Consider the following 18,687-nt stretch of genomic DNA (forward strand, 5'->3'; position numbering starts at 1 on the left):
GCCATTTAGGCCATTAGCCATTTCGAGCCACAGGTCTCTACATGTCGGGACTCGGTCGCAGATGCAATGACCGCGGAAATAGAAAAATAATATTTGATCTGGTAAGAATCCAGAAATTTCACCATTAGTCTTCGTCAAATTATCTTCGGTTCGGAAATGACCGACAAAATTTTTCAAGAAAATCTTCGGTTTGGCAGTGGCTGACAAAATTTTCAAGAAAATCTTCGGTTCAGCAATGGCCGGTGAATTGTGAAGTTCCTGCAAAATATTCTCTCAACAGATATAATTGAGGAAGAACAGGTAGGAGAAATTTCTATATCATTTTGACTAAAGAACCTAGCAAGCATTTATTTTGAGATTTGCATACTTGAGAATGACTTTTTCAGGAAAAAAGAAACTGTTTGAATGTGTGTATCTTAGAAATTTTTGTTTTGAAGAAATATTAGCATCGTTATTATTATCATTATGATAATATCATTTGTTATTTGAAAAATATAGGCATATTCAAAATGTTTAAAAATACAAAAAAGACAGATTTAATTTTTGGCGCTGAAGCAATAGGTGAGGTAGTTCCGGAGAAAAAAAAATATCGTACAGCTTAAACAAATTACAGAAAATAGAAAAGCGGCTAAAGATTATTTGGAATTTGTAAAAGACAATATCATCTCAATTGTAGAAGAACGCGAAAAAATAGAGGCAGAGCAAGCGCGTTAAAAGGAAAGACAGTTTGAATTAAAAAAATGAAAACTAACTTTAGCTCAAGAAGAAAGTATGAGAAACGTTCAAGCAATCCTAACGGACCTTCTCCAGAATATCATGCGGAGTCCATCGAGGAAATCTGCACAATGACAATGTCAACTAAATTAGAATATTTCAATTTGTTTTTCAATATTTTGGAACGTGCTTTCGAAACAAAACAGGTTAAAATAATATAAAGCAGAAATCCTTCTAAATTTGTTAGGCAAGAAATGCCGACTTGTTTTGTTACACGCGAACGAAAGCGAAATAAAAGATATGACGAAATCAAAAGAATAGTGTTAAGAGAATTCCAACCATCTGCTAAAGAATGTTGGGATAACTTTCAAGCCGCCAAACGATTTAAAGGAGAAAAATAACGTGCAATTCGCCTCAAGATTAAAAGTGAATTTATAATATTATTTAGAACTAAGAACATAAAAGATTTTGCGACTATTTGTGAACTAATTGTAACCGATAAATTAACAAACACTCTTGACAAGGACACATCAGAGTATATTTTGATCAAACAAAGCTCAGACTGATTAAAACCACTGATGTTAGTGAAAGAAATCGACATGTATTTCTGACATTTTTTTGGGGGGGGGGAGAGCAAAAATACACATGACTATAGTTCAAGATCGCGCGTCAATAATTCTCTCAAATAATAGATGGAAATATTGATAGTAAAATTTGTTTTAAATGTAATTCTACATTGCATATGACAAAATTCTGTCCTGAAAATGTTGATGCTAGACAACATAACAATTAGAGAAGATCCCATAACTGAAATCCTGTAAACTCCGTGTTTAAATCAATTGAAATCCTCAATAGTTAATCATCGCTGAGTTTGAACACGTAGATATTATTGTAAACGACATTCCTATTAAAGCTTTGGTTGATAGCGGAAGCGTGTTAATGATTATTAATCCTAATTATGTAAAGAAATTAACTTACTTAGGCAGAAGCATAAAAATTCAATAAGCAAACAGTACCATTGTGAATGTTCCATCAGTGGCGATAGATATCAAATCATGTTGATAAAAAAAATCAGAAGCGAAAAGAGTTCTAAAAATTACAGGCAGAAATATTTATTTTGAATGTATTATATCAGCTAATAGCTATTCAGATCTTAAAAATACTTTTTCCAGTAAAAGTTCTACAACGGAATGCATTTCTGAAAATAAATCCGAGCGTGAGTAATCAAGTGAAAAAGAACACCAACATTGCCTAATTCTTTCTGTTGATACCAGAAAAAAATTGAATAAATTAATCCGTAAGAATAAAAAAGAAACAAAACATGTTTCTTCTCATTCTGCTTGTTGTATAAAAAATGATAATAATTCACCTTCTCTTCTAAGTGAAAATATAAGTATTACTACTTGTTCGAGTAGGAATGCTGACACGGAATTTTTTTTACAGAGTGATGATTTATCTTTGAATAAGGATAAATTTGTTGATATTAACCCTCTGAGGGTTCTACTCACAATTCGACGTAAGCCCTGTCCTTCATCAAGATCGCCTTTCGACATGTGGTCGGTAACGATTCAAGTTCGGTTTGCACGGAAAATTGCGTCGTATACTACTCCAAGAATGTTTCCGACGTATTTCAATGCAGTTCTTTCCTCCTTCAGGTTTGACATTTTAATAGATTGAAGGATTGTCAATATAATGAATTCCGATAAGGTGGCTGACTTTACGGTCATTTATAGATGCCATAGGATCAGCCGTCCCACGAATTCCTTTAAGTGTGGGACTCGCACTAAAGAGTCATTCTTTAGAAAGGGGGTTTTCATACCCGCATAGTTCATAATGGCTTTATGTTGACTTAGAATGAAATTGTATTTCGCTTCAAGTAGTATTTCTTTCAAATAGCCGGTTTATTTGAAATGTTGTTGTTAAATGCCATTGAGTTTTTATTCATAATTAAAAAAAATTCTAGAAATGAGGGGAATTTATTTTTCTACTCAAAAATATCATCGTCTCTCACTTCTATATTCAGTAATGCCAGATCACTTAAATTAATGAAAATAGTATTGCCTCATTTTTTTTAATTAATGGGAGCATTCTAAATTAAATAAGTTATAAATGGTAATTAAAAATTGAAATAAAAATTCTTTGATTGCTTTTTGTTTAGTTTTCTCCGAATTTAAATCTAACGAAGAACTATGCCGAATCTGTAATGCAAGAGATACCTTTTTTTTCTATTCTAAAATAATCAAGAACTACTTCCGAAATACACTCATGTCCATAAATTAAGGATAATGCAAGTTCAGGAAAAGAAAGAGTCAGAAGCAAAACAAATGTGACTTATTTATACAAAAGGTAAAGAGCAAAACAGATGCTATATATTTGATATCATTAATAAAAACTGCGATTTTTTGCTCCCTGGAGCAAATTAAAAAATAAATAAATACATAAACCCTATTTACAAAAACCAATATTACATGATTGGTATGATGGTTAATACATAGTATGTCTCCCAGACGATGCAAAACAGTCCGTACCGCCTAGGCATGCTGAGTATCAAATTATCGATCTGATCTTGGGGAATATTACACCACTCATCAAACAATGCTCTCCGAAGTTCCGGTAGACATGTAGGAGGTGGTTGACGGGCTGCAACTCGTTGGTCAAGCATATCCCACACATGCTCTACTGGATTCAAGTCCGGTGAGAATGCTGCCCAGTCCATACGGGTGATATTCTCCGATCGAAGTCATTCGTTTGCGATGTTTGCACGGTGAGGACGGGCGTTGTCATCCATAAACACGAATTCTGCGCCCATGGCTCCGCCAAACAAACGTACATGCTACTCCAGAATGACGTCCCGATAGATTTCACCTGTCATGGTTCCAATTTGAACATGCAGGTCAGTTCTGGAACCCAGAATAATTCCTCCCCAAACGAGCAATCCTACACCGGTGTGAATCAGACTGCAAGCTAAACCTGGACTCGTCGGAAAACATCACACAAGCGCACTGTTGCGGTGTCCACAATGCATGCTCTCTACTCCAGGCTAACTGCAGACGACAGTGAGTTGCAGTAAGTGGAACACATCTAACAGGCCTTCGAGCATATAGACCAATCTGCCTTAAGCGTCTGCACACGGTCTGCCTTGAAATTGTCGTACCAGTGGTTGAAGAGAGCTGACGCGTTGGAATTACAATACCGGGATACTGAAAACTGTATTTTGAGCCATTTGTACAATTTTGTAATACCGGTATTCACAAGTTATATTTTTTTTTCGGTATTTACTAGAAATTTTAAAAATTGTCTCCACTATATGTTCAGAGATCGCCAACATAGCAAAATAGTACACTTTTTTGTTTTTATGTCTTCCTAACAGGCGAAATTAATTAGACTGTGAATACAAAGTTGTATCGTGATAAAATACTAATACCTATGACGAACAGTATGTGAATCATCCAAAGAAGCGGATCAAAACTATCCTATTACAGCTCCGAGCGATACTGCACATGCGCAGGATTCGTAGTCTGATATTCGTATCTGTGAAAACAAGGTTGTAGTTATGAAGAAAGTGCGTAATATTTTTTTAATTGGTGAGTTTGTTATTTACATTGTATTTGCATATCATACTTTAGGGATCAAAATATTTTTCAGATATATATATATATATACTCAAATAATAATCCATAATGATGAATAAGAATAACTTTAAAGAACATAAAAAATCAGTTGATAACAATTCAGTTTGGTTTCATTATTTATATGATGAAAAGATTATGGAGGCACAATGTAAAAAAATGCTCAAGAGTTATTAAAATGAACGGACGAAGTACAAGCGGACTCCATACACATTTAAAAACGAAACATGATACACATTTAAGCACAGTTTCTAAGCCTAAGCCTACAGAAATTTTAAATTTTGAAAAAAAAAAAAAAAAAAGATAATTTGGATGAAATTATAAGTAAAATGACAGCATTAGATGGTATGCCATTTTGAATGTTTTGCACTTCTACTGAATTAAGAACATCCCTATCCACCAGAGGTTTTAAAAATCTACCAACATCGATTAACACTATAAGAAGAACTGTTATAAATTACAGTAACGGTGTTCGCAGTTCTTTTAAATACTAGCTAATACAATTAAAAGTAAATGGTGAAAAATTTAGTCTTACATTGGATGAATGGACAAGTGTAAGAAATAGACGCTATTTAAATATAAATATTCATTCAGAAAAAAAAAAATTGGAATGTAGGACTTACACATGTCTCGGGAAGTATGTCAGCCCAAAAATGTGTGGAAGTGCTTAAATCTAAATTAGCGAAACATGGATTATATCTGAAAGAAGATATTGTATCCATAACGACTGATGGAGCAACAGTTATGAAAAAATTTGAAAAGTTGATTGGTTCAGAAATTGTGCCATGCTCATGGAATCCAATTAGGAGTAATAGATGTATTATACCAAAAAAATAAAGAACAGAAGAATCCAAATACTGTGGATATAGAAACTTCGGATTCCGATTTTGAAGAGAGTGAGAGTGATATCGACAATGAAGATAAGACAATGTAATTGTTGAAGAAGATATTGCTAATGAGGATGAAATATTAACCCATCAAGAAATGTTTCCTATAATTTATAAGTTCGAAAAATTGTTGAGAGATTTAAGCTTTTCCCCTACAAAAAATACCATATTACAAAAATATATACTAACTGCAAATAAAACAGAATATATGTTAATATTCGATTCTAAAACACATTGGAACAGTTTACTCCTAATGATGGAACGATTTTTGAAACTGAGAAATCCAATCTGGAAAGTAATAATCAACTTAAACCTACAAATTAATTTTTCAGTTAGTGAATTCGACTTAATATCCAGAAATGTATCAGCTCTACTTCCAATTAAACTGGCTGTTGAGGCATTATGTAGTAGAGACTCTAATTTATTAACAGTTAATGGAACATAAAATTTCATATTGCAGTCATTGAAAGAACAGCACACATCATTATCTGAAGAATTATATATTGCATTAAAAATTCGCACAGAAGAAAGGCATACCGAAATAGAAAATGTCTTACGGTATTTACATAATTATAATGATTTTAAAAATGAAAAAGAAGAAAAGAGAACTAACCAATTCAAATCTGATCAAGTTTACAGTAAATTTTCTTAAAATTTTTTACCCACAAAACTATCCACATTCAGAAGAATTCGGTACAGTTATCGAAGATCATGAAGACACTAATGTCGATAGCGAAAAGGAACTATATTATTGTCTCTTGAACAAAAATTAGAATTAGCGATAAATAAAAAAATTTCAACAAACCAAAATACAATACAGAAATCAGCTATATCCAAAACCATCCGACGAGAAATCGATTTATTTGAAAATGAGGGATTTAGAGGTAAATACTTGGAAAAAGTATATCGCGCATTGCTAACAGTACCACCAACTAGCGTAGATGCCGAAAGAGCGTTTTCGACAGCTGATAATTTTTGCACAAAATTACGTTTCAGGCTTAATGACAGTACAATTGATGCATTATGTTTTTTAAGATCACATTTCAAAAATTTGTAATAGTACCACAGACTGAATAGTGATATTTACACTTTTTTTGCGATTTAAATAAATAAGATGTTCCTTTACTTTTTTCTGATTCTTTATATACTGTTATAATTTATAAATTACAAATTATTTTTTGAGATATTTAGACTCTTTATTAAAACTGGCAAATAAAACAAAGAAACACCTGTGTTTCCTTTCTTTTTCGAAAATTTCTGCTACCGGTATATCTAAAAAATACTGAATACTGGCATTGAACTTTTGGCCTGATATTGGAATCCCTACTGTTGAGACAGGTCTGATGCTGTGCTCCGCCTGTTTCTTTTGGCAGTAACTGTTAAATACCGGTCCTCATTCGGCGTTGTAACTCGGGGGCGACCTGTGCTGTAACGTCTACTCACATTACCATCATCTTGGAATCCAAAGCCTGGAGATGATACTCTGGGCGATTCCAAGTTCCTCGAATACTTCCAGCTGGGTACGCCCACATTCCAGACGGCCGATAATTCTACCACTTAAAAAATCATCCAAATGCGTCCTTTGTGTCATGACTGTGCTGTTATTGCACTAAAAGGCTAGCGAACAATTTTACTTTGCCTATATTCCTTATACATCACTGTCTTACACTCACGTCATTGTGACGTACTATCGGTGTCATCTGGTGGCTTCCTGCAATTTGCATATGATTTTTGAAGATGTGAGTAGTCATTTTACAGGTACAAATCATATTAAAAAATACATAACATGTATTTAAGATGTTCAATAAAGATATGATTTGGGGCCATTACATGGAAATTAATTAATTAATTTTTTATTTTTTAATTGGAAGTTGATCTAAAACTCTTATTTAGTTTTGGAAAACTTGAAAAAATTTCTTTGTACGAATCACTGCTACTCAACACACATATATATATCATTAAAGAACATTAAAGATTACGCATAACAGTTTCAGTAATAGGCTGTGTACTGATGCTTATACGACCCAAATTAGATAAATATCCCCCCATCCTCGTTTACTATTTAAAAGCTTATTCCTGTTATTGATTTCCTATTTAAAATATGTTCATGTAACCTGGAAGTGGAGCAAATCTAGATCACATTTTAATATAAACTATTGTTCATCTTTTTTAATGAAATTCTCTATCACCTTGTACATTACAAATCTTAAAGGAAAATCAGCAGCATAAATGGCCCCCAGGGCATAAATTCTTTTTATTTCATTCCCTTCATGATACTTTTAAAAATCAAAATAAATGCACTGATATTTTGGAATGACGCAATCTAAAACTAGGTTTTGTTACTTATTATTACATTATTGGAAAGAAGACAAATAATAATAATAATAATAATAATAATAATAACCTTGTGTTATTGGTGATTAGTATTATTAAAATATTTACAGGCTATAAGAAAATTATGGCAGCACATTAAATGAATACAAAAAACTTCAGTAGATTTAAGTAGATAGTATAATGATCTGAATGCATCTAAATATAAAATTAAGCAAATCATGAATGGTGTCTTAAAATATATAAAATCATTCCTCATGAAGAAATGCTGAAAGTTTCTATAGAGAGGATGGAGGATATCAGCAACAGTTTCACTAATATTGAGGCCAAGGAATAGAGACGATCAACAGAGACATGCGACTTCATCTTCATGCCCTTTAAACAATGCTTTAACAATTTAGCTGTATGGAATAGACAGCAACACTTTTGCATCATTAATATGACATCCTCCTTTAAACACTACATACAATAATAGGTTTTCTTTTACTTCTCTTCTCACTGTATTACAATTTGTAAAAGAGTATTATTATAAAAAGTAGTCATTTAAAATTGTATTTTTTTCACATATAAGATAAATTTATAAAGAATTAAAAAAAAAAAATGAAGGATCCTTTCTACAGAAAATTTTTCATTTTCAGACCTTGAAGGCAGACATTTTCTGAATTAACTGCATATATCAGCAGAAGACTATTGTATAAGATGTAAAAGGGATACACTATTTGTAAGTATTTTACTAATCACATTAACTGTAATGCAGTGATAAAATATAAGTGTTTAAATACAGCAAAGAAAATTTCAAATTGATTTGACAATGCATATCAAAATTTGATGACATTTTTGTTGAAGAAATTTCTAGTTTTAAAACTACAAGTTCATCATCAATAGCAAATGCTTCTGTTATTTTAGTTCAAATTTCTACATTCCGGCATAGGATGGTTTCAGAGTTAAATATAAGGGAAATTAAATAAGCATACATTTCAAGATTTCAATGTAAGAAAAGAAAGTAACTAATTAGGATTTTAAAAAATTTATGGATGCACAATTCTCAAAATAATTAATACAAAAGGTAATATTTACATATTTTATAAAAAATTTATATTGGCATTTAAACATTCAAAATATAACAAAATGAAAATTGTAAAAACAGATGTAACATATATATTACACAATATAACAATGATTTCTTAAAAACAGAGGAGATGATGAAGTGAAAAGAGATTGTACCAAAATATTCAATGAAATCACAATAATAGTGATAGTCAGTAAAACCTTGCTACAATAAACAATTCTTTAAATGAAGTTTGAGATGTTGAAACTATGTTATCACAGATACAAATATCCCTATAAATAGGGGGGGGGAAGTAACTCTCTTCGTCCTTTCTAATGTCCTTTCAGAGATTTGAGAATAGTTTAATTTTGTTAAATTAAAGTTCCATTTTGAAACTATATAATTTTTTTTTATTAATCTCGTAATTTTGAACTATGGGTAGATGATAAGGTAGCCGGCACTTCTATCCTCAATTTTTTTTTTTTATTTTTTTTTTTTTATAATAGACTGAGGAAGTTTAATCCTTGAGAGATTTAACATGCAACAAGCCCATATACAGGGTGTCTCAAAAACTTTGACCGCGTCTTTTATTCCTTAAATATTGATCATAGACATATAACGTAAATTACAAAGTTGTATAAAAAAAAGGTGCAAAATATTATGAAATTGATTAAAATTTTCAGGGAATTAAACTTAAAATAAGGCAAAATTTAAATTTCTTTTCCGTCCCTGTGCAAAGAAATTCCCAATGAGTAAAATGTGCTTCATCCTTTAATAAGGTCATGTACGAAATTTCAGAATTTTATCATGAAAACTCTCAAAGATATGTTAAACAAAGTTGGTGAAGGGTCAATCACAAATTAAAATGCAAATTTTTACAGCTTCAGTGCAGATGATGCGATGCAGGAATGCATCATAAGGAAATAAAATATGCTTCATATCTTTAGTTTTAAATACAATTTTAAAATCTATGCTTCCTGAAAAATACTTTAACATTTTATATCATGAATTACAGAATATAATTTAAAAATAGCAAAGTCAATGAACTTGTGAAAAAACTTATGTAATTTTTCCTTTAAGTAATCTTTTCTTATATAATCTTTCCTTTAAGTTATTATTTCTACAAATTTTTAATTCTTTTGAAGCAATAAATAGCAAAATTATTATTTATTTATTCAATTTCTAGCCGCTTTTGGCGACCAGCCGGTTCGCCAATCTTAATGCTCGTTAAAATTTTAATAATTAAATATTTTATGCAATTCCTACTTTAATAGCTTCTTCATCAAAATATTTTAAAGCTTAAAATTTTGATAGTCATAGAATTCACTCATAATATTATAAAGGGCTTCAGTCATAACGTAATATGTATCTCTCTAATTTTCTGTTAGCTCCCGTAGAATTTATGCTTTAAATTAAAGTGGAAAGGATTAATCTGCAATTAATATAATAATATTTTTTACTGAAAGTATTTTTTTTTGTAATATGATTACTGAAAACAGTCACTGAGTGTTTAAACTTTATGGGCACTAAAGAATATCTTTCTTAATTTATGTAATATTTCAAGAATTTGTCAACAAAATTTTCTCAGATTCATCATGACCAGATCGATTAATTAACAACGTTTAATTTTATATGCATCAAACACTAAGAAAACAAAACGAATCGTTTAAAATAATCGGTTGAAAACAGGTTAAAAAAAAAAACTACTTAAAAAACGATGTACTTAAAACTATAAGCATATAAAAAAAATATTTAACTAACATAAATACAATTTAATTACAAAAGTATGCAACTAACCTAAAAATAATTTAAAGCAAGAATCATCCGTTGATAATATTGCCAACAATCAGAACACAATGCGCTTGCGTGAATTTTCAGCGCCAGTTGGGGTAACGCTATGCAGATTATAAATTTTTAATTTCCTTTATTCTGTTTTATTTTAATTCAAAAGTACTTCAGAATGAATCTGAAAGATCGATTAATTAACAATGTTTAATTTTAAATGCATCGAACACCAAGAAAATAAACAAAATCGTTTGAAATAATCAGCCGAAAAATCTTAAGCCTAGCCTCATTACTGTTAAAAAAAAAAAAAAAAAAAAAAAAAAACTGAACCCTTACTCATTTGGCGGTGGGGAAAATGAAAAGATTTTTTTGGCGGTAAAGTTAGTTTTTAATTAATAATTAAAATTCTAATTAAAATTTCAAAAAAAGGGACCCCAGGTGCACATTCCCGACCTCCAAGGTATACATGTACCAAATTTGGTAGCTGTAGGTCAAATGGTCTTTTCTGTAGAGCGCCAACACACACACACACATTGAGCTTTATATATAAGTATAGATTACTTTCTTTGTTTATTTGGTACGGCCCCGAATACACGAACATCCGACATGATTTTTCCTCTTCACAAACTCATATCCAGGTATCGAAAAGTTGTTTAAGTCAGCATTTATGTAGTTTTATATCTTTGAGACTTTTTATGATAAATTACTGAAATTTTGTACATGATCTTATTAGAGGATGGGGCACATTTTACTCACTGAGAATTTTTTGTATGAGGTCCGTATAAAAATTTAAATGTTGTATTTTTAATGTAAGTTTAATCCCCTGAAAATTTTAATCAATTTCATAACATTTTACACCTTTTTTTATGCAACTTTGTAATTTACAGTATATGTTTATGATCTATATTTAAGGAATAAAAGCCACGGTCAAGGTTTTTGAGACAACCTGTATATGCCAGGTCTTCTGTAAAATCGAATTTGGAATGCACAATTTGCTGATCATGAAGCCAAGAATCAGCGGTTTCAAAATTACACACAAATGCGATAATTTCAATTAGTTTACATTAATGATTAGTTAACAACATACAGGTTATCCCATATTAATTATAATTTTAGACATATATTGTTATCAGCTTTTAGCCAATTCCTTCCGATAGGTCCGTGCCAGAATGCTGCAAAAATATATTCAAACAAATACAAAACAAAATCAAGTATCAACTTATTTTTGGATCATTCAATTAAGGATTTTTTTTTCGTATTTTTAAATTTATTTTCTGATCATTGTCTTATTTTTTTTACAGCCATCAAAAATACAAAAAATGGAAGGGGAAAAAAAAAAGGAGATGATGAAGAAGAAAAATGCAGATCTTTTAGATTTAATAGTAAGATTTTTAATTATTATGTGAAAGCAATAAAATAATGATTAAAAAGTAAAAAATAATTAGAATAAAAACATTTATATTCCTTTGGTCAGTAATAAACAGGCTTTTTAAAAAAGTGTTTTTTAATTAAATTTATTTTATATTTTGGATGAAAGTTGGCTGGGAATGAAATATACTATCAAAAATCATTTCCAATCAGGCGAGGAACATCCTAAGACCAGCTTTGACTGTTATCTCAAAATACACATATTTTTAATCCATATATTTTTTTAAAATCAAACACATTTGTGATATGATGATAATTTAAAACAATCATTTCCTCTGTTCTGGAATCTTAACACACTGCACCTTAAAATATACAAAACATCGAAAAAAATTAATATGAACCATCTTAGCTAAAATGACTAGACTTAAAAAGGTCTAGGAACTTATATTTTTCATTGCCTATGTTTGAGCATAAATTAACATGAATTGAGCTGCCAAGACTCAGGCTTTTAAAGAGTTATAACTTGCTACAATTTGTTCCACATCCATGACAGCAAGTTTGAAATCTTCTTCACTTAAGCCACATTGCATATAATGATGGAAGTATGCTTTATATGAAAAAAGTTTCCATGCTTTGGCAACAGCAGTTTCTACACAGGCTGCTGAAAGTTGTCCATTATTAGCAAGAACAGCAGTTCTATCATATGGTAAAAATGGACTAGCATGTATCCACATTTTTAACCTTAAAGCATTGGGGACCCAAGAAACATATGGAAGTGAAGGTTTGTGGAGAAGTTCAGGATCAGCAACCTCAGAATCTCGTCCTCGAAGCACAAGAAGATTGGCCAATGAGACTGGAGGACTATTAGTGATATTTGTTGATGAGCTGCATTGTCCATACACTGAAAAAAAACAAACATAAGAGAAGGTCTTGAAAATTAAATGAACAGACGTTAAACTAGTGGCAGAAATAATAATAAATTTATTCTTGAAGTAAAAAAATATATTTTATAAGCAATAAACAATAATTCTATATATATATTATATATGGTAGTAACAAAGGAAGTGAAGAATCACTTAGCTCAAGAAACTACTGAAAAGGAAGATGCTTATTTTTATTTTTTGTAAAGACAAGCTATGGAGGAAAAGAAGAAGTGAAGACAACCATTACAAAAAAAATCAAGCTAAGACAATAAAACTAAAAATTGATTAAAAAAATTAAGCAGTTTTCATTTAAATTATTACAAGCCAAAAGAGCACTTAAAGTAAATCAGAGCAATGTTCTTTGTAAAAGTGTTAGGTGCATTTGTAAAAAAAAAAAAAAAAAAAAAAAGATATTTGGATTATTCTGAACATAATTTTCCATTGTTGCAAAAACTGACATGGCATTAGAGGAAATAATTTTTAAACAAATAATAGTTGCACTGAAAAAAACAAAGCTTTAATCAGAAATTTGATTGCTGAAAATATATTTGCTTCACAGATGAAAAATATAATTTTGAAAAAAGATTAATCGATGGTGAATTATGAATACTTACAAATAATTTATTTTAAAAAAATGTAATTCAGCAGCTAAATTCTTAATATTAATGAATCTGTCAAGATAATTTATAATTCAAATATTTCACATTTATTTACTTACTTGTAAAGTTATAAAAAATTAAGCAAACTTGTTATTGGCTCTAGTGAATAGATATTTTTTTTCATATATTTCATCAAAATTTACATTATCATATCTATTTTACATGGTTATTGATGTGCTAATGTCGATTAATTATAATGCTTTTTATGGAATTTTCATTAATTACTTTTTTAAATATTTGATTAAAATAATATGCCAGACTATTTGTATAATTTTTTTCTGACTATAAATTTTTAATGTTATTTCACAAAGTACATGTTCTGTAATTACATATAAAGATCAAATCATTTTTTGTGGACATAGCTTACAAGCAGAATATTAAATTCATGCAGCAATTACACATTAATTGTTTTAACAGTTCAGTTGGAATTGTTTTGTCTTGGTCTAAAATGAAAATATAGGGTTAAATCAAATCTAGTGAGATGGAGCTGGCTTATTACTTTGGTTAGTTACATTATTTTTGCTTTCACTATTTTAGAAAATTTATTTATTTATTACTTATGGTCTTATAACTATACAAATAATTCTTTCTAAACATATGCATAGTTATGAGTTCTATGAGTGTATAAAAATCATAAATTTTATTATATTTGAAATTTTAATAACAATTTGCAGAAATTTCAATCATAATCATTCTGAAATTTTAATCATAATCATTATAAAACAAGGTACTCATGTCATAAGAAAAATATTAAAAAAAAAAATCAGGATAGTTTGGCCATTTGGTGCTTTGAAGCGTATGGTACAGATTTTACTAGCTTATATATGACAGAATATTCTTGAAATTTTTGTCTTTACGTTTCACTAGAAATACATACTAGAGTAATAAGGCATCCTTCAGCATTGTTACAAATTTGAATGCATGCAAAGGTGAACATAAATGAGTGAATATACACTAAAATATAATATGCTTTTATATTGTTTTTAAGTAATAAAACATGCTATCAATAATAACAAAGCAAACCTTCATCTATAACAGTATTGTAGAGAACCATTCTTCTCAGACTGCGCAACAAGCCAGGCCAAGTATAAGCACTGAAGGGTAATGAAGTTAATGGCTCTTGTGGCACAGAACGGAGGCCTAACAATTTAAATTGAGGATGAGGAGCCAAATGGGCTAACAAGTCATCTGAAAAGAAATGCATATGTATATATTTTAAAATCTAAAAAAATTAAAAGTTTATTAAATATTAAAAAATTTTAAAGAAAATATCAGTTTAATTACTAGGAAATTTAATTTTTAAAATATACTTCTAATTTCTTGCATAGGATATTTACAACAGGCAGCTATTAACTGATAGCTTAAAATATTATAACTGAAACCTTTGTAATGCTATGAAGTTGTAATTTTAAAATTTGTTCCCAAATATTGAAGCACATGGAAAGATTGTGATTATTAATAGTTAATTTTTCTTTAATAAAAGACATAAAAATATTTTCATTCGAAGCAATGCTGGTATAATATTATTTTTTAATGCATGTTAAATTAATAACTGAAATAAACTTGAGAGTTTAGTGAAACTATAAAAGAAGATTGAGAATCTACAGTGTGATAAGATTGTGTTCAAATTCATATAAGAAATTTTTCGAGGTTAAGGATTTAAGAGAACAAATTAATTAATTTGTTCAACTGATGTTTAATTTAAAATTAAATTCAAAAGATAAATGCATCTCATGAACCTGAATCCTGATGAAACACTGAAGTTAATTATTATTTTGAATATATAAGACTCATTGTAATTAAAAAAAAAAAAATTGAATAAAAAGGGTTTCTTTAATTGGAGATTTTATTAAAAGCATATCATTTGCATTGCAGAGCTGAAAATATATTCAAATTAAATTAAAATTTAAATTGCATTGGCTTTATCAAAATACAAATTTTCAATAACTAAGCTCTTGAAGTAAAAAGCACATTTTTTAAATTTGAGTTTCAGTTCAATATTTAACCATAAAATGCAAAGGCTTTTTTCCAGACAGGTATCATAATTTTGAATCATGGCCAAATAACAAAGACCCCTGCCACCAAATTTTTATAATACAGCTAAGGTCATTTAATCTTGCTTTAATAAGTACCAGTCAAATATACATTATAGGTTTTTAGAGCAATTTAGACACCAGTCATCTCCTCTAGCCTCATAGTTACTATATTACTGATACCCCATAAAGATGTTTGTTCTGAATTGAAACTTCTTTAAAAGAAACAGAAAGAAGATAATAACATACTTTATAAGCTTATTATATGTTACAAATAATCAAAATAAGAAGTCTATAAAATGTAACTTACTAAAAATAGGAACAATGCCCTGGAAACTTTCAACTGGTAAAAGGACATTTGCTAGTTGCTGGCTAGCAACATTATTCAAATCATTCAAAGAAGATTTGTTCAGCCCCATTTTGTGATGGCATAATTTTAGTAACCAATCATTTTCAAACACAAAAATGGCATCTGCTGATTTTTGTAAAGATGAAAGACTTAAAGTAGCATTATATGCTTGAACAGATACTTCTCCTCTTTGAAATGGCCAAATAGTCTAAAACAAAAATGAAGTATTATTATTAATGGAATTATAAACTTTACAAGATAACTAAAATATTATGGAATAGGTATGACTGAAGCAAAAATAATTCCATTATTAATCAAGCACACAAAGCAAAATCAAACATAAATATGAAGGAACATAAAATTGTAACAACTAAAATCAATTTGATATCAAAAACAAATTTCAAATTATAGTAAATGTAATTGTCTCTTGGTAAATGTTTATATAGTAACTAATAATAATATTTTCCACTTTATAAGTTTATCTCTAAATTTAGGATAAAAAATAAGGTATAAGATGAAAATCATTTGCAAGTAATGATGTTCTCCATACACATTTTAGCATGTTTTAGCAAAAACAAAGTTTGTACTTTATTAAAAGAAATTCATTATATAGTAGATAACAGATGGTAGAAAATCAGGATTTCATTCATGTTCTTCAATGTATTAGCCTTCAGTAAGTTATACCTATAATATCCTTAATAATGTTAAATAATTTCTTTCATTTCATTACTTTCACCTAGAAGAGACTATAATGCTTTTGATAGCATAGAAGAGACACTTTATAATCATTGACAGTATCTAAAATTATTTGAGTTATCAATCACAGATCGATAACACACAATGCATTTCTATATATCAAAGGATTATCAAAAGAACTCCATAAAATTTAATATCTTTTATTTTAAAAATAAATTTACTATACAGAATATCAAAAACACGTTTAAAACTAAATTTGATTGAAAAATATCAATTACTTTTAAATCATTTCTTTTTTATATCTTTTTCAGAACTATTTAACTGAGCATAATAAATACACATCATAAATTTCACTATACAATCGACTTAATAATATCATGAAAGTTTGCACTGATATAATCTAGTGCTGGATACTTGCAATATTTGCTGAAGATACTGATGGATAATTGGCACGAAGAACTTCAGATATGTAAGATCCAAAACCACTACCAGTTCCTCCAGCTACAGAGGAGAATAGAAGGAAACCTAGAATATTATCACAGCGTTCAGCTTCCTTTTGAACTGCATTTAACACATGCTCTTCCAATTCAGGCCCATGGTGGTGGTAACCCATAGCCCAGTTATTGCCGGAACCCAATTGTTGAACATTAATGCGACAATCATCTCGATAAGACCAAGCAACATCTTTATTAAAGTTTGAGATTTCTTTGATTACCTAGTGAAAAAAAAAGCATAAAAATATTTTTACTTTAGAATGAAGATATGTCAAAGAAAAACCTGCCACGAAATTTTGTATTTGGCAATGCTTAAAATTACAAAATTTAATTCAAAATTAAAAGAATATAATTAATTGGATAGTATTTTTAACACAAATATCTAATAAATAAGTCAAATATAATCAAAGTAAGATTACCTTTGGTTCAGTATCGATTAAAATAGAACGAGCATATTTTTTACACAAATTTTCTTCACAATCAGAAAAGAATCTAAAAAAAAAAAAATGAAACATTTATTATTATCAAAATGGTTAATAATGAAACCTAAATATACAAAGAAAGATAATCTGAGATATCTTAGAAATCTAATCTTTTTATATTCACAACTATTAATGTGCTAATATGTAAAAAACTTTAAATGCAGAATAAAAGTACAAATGAACAGTAAATTCAGAAAATTTAATTTCAAATGATTATTCTCTATATTTCTCATTAATTGCTTTTAATGAAGATAATTATGAGAATAAATTTAACAAGTTATGCATGAAACACACATATGTAATGTCTCAGTTTAAATCTAAGTGCGATATATAATATATCAAGTTGTGGTCTTTACGCCTTTTCAGATCTATTCCCAATTTGATTTCGCTTGAACAAAGACGCTTAAGCATTGAAAGAATTAAAACGTGAGCTCTTTCCATTTATATATCCACAACATGAAATATTTTATAAATTATTGTTTGTGAATGTTTCATGAATCATTTATGTCAGAATCTCTTTCATTGCATAACAAAAATCATCTAATATATGAATTTTTAGAAAGCTATTGAAATTTTCACTGCTGCAGTTGGATGATATTTTTAAAGCCATGATGGTGTACTGAGAGATGGTACAAAAAAAATCACTTGAATTACTTATAGTAGAGATAATTAACCAATATTCACCTAAACTGAGATTCTTCTAAAAAATTACAATTTGAAGCAGTTGGCTTTTGGTTTAAAATTTCGGATATTGTATTGAAAAAACTGTGCCCAAGTTGGTTCCCACATTGTCCAATTTGAAGTGTTATGAGAGACATAACAAAATAAAGTCTGTATATTTTATTTAAGGGTTTTAGAATACAAATATTCTAAATTCACTAATGTTCGCATTATTTTTAATTATATTAGGAAAAATAATTAATTTTATTGAGAAAAATATTTTAAAAATTATATTTGTTTCTAAGCTTATACATCAATATTCCTTCAGTTTGCAAGTTTAAAATTGTTTGTTTACAAAGAAAGTAATATAGATTAGTAATATTAGAACTGCTTCTAAGAAAAATGTTTTTTTTTTTCTTTTCTTAAAATATTGTTTTAGTATCACCTATCAAATAATTATCTACAGATAATGTAAAAATAATGAAACATTAAACTTTTATCCTTCTAAGTTCATAATCTAAACTACATTTTTGCTCAGGTATGTATAAAAGAAGTACACAAGAACGCTATGCATGGTTTCTTTTCACACTGGTAAAAAGAACAATAAAACTTGTGATTTACTCATTCTA

General features: G+C 29.1%; 1 protein-coding gene across 1 annotated transcript; it reads right to left on the bottom strand.

The window, feature by feature from the left end:
* Positions 1-9,254: 9,254 nt before the first annotated feature.
* LOC129990375 (tubulin delta chain-like) lies at positions 9,255-18,375 on the bottom strand. Its single transcript, XM_056098189.1, has 6 exons — positions 18,083-18,375; positions 17,336-17,408; positions 16,841-17,137; positions 15,688-15,934; positions 14,368-14,532; positions 9,255-12,663 (listed from the first exon to the last, which is right to left on the bottom strand). Exons 1-6 carry the CDS (start codon positions 18,214-18,216, stop codon positions 12,263-12,265), a joined length of 1,317 nt encoding a protein of 438 aa, XP_055954164.1. The 5' UTR covers positions 18,217-18,375; the 3' UTR covers positions 9,255-12,262.
* Between the last annotated feature and the right edge of the window lie 312 nt (positions 18,376-18,687).

The sequence above is a fragment of the Argiope bruennichi genome, chromosome 1, assembly GCF_947563725.1.
Source record: "Argiope bruennichi chromosome 1, qqArgBrue1.1, whole genome shotgun sequence".
NCBI lineage: Eukaryota > Metazoa > Arthropoda > Arachnida > Araneae > Araneidae > Argiope > Argiope bruennichi.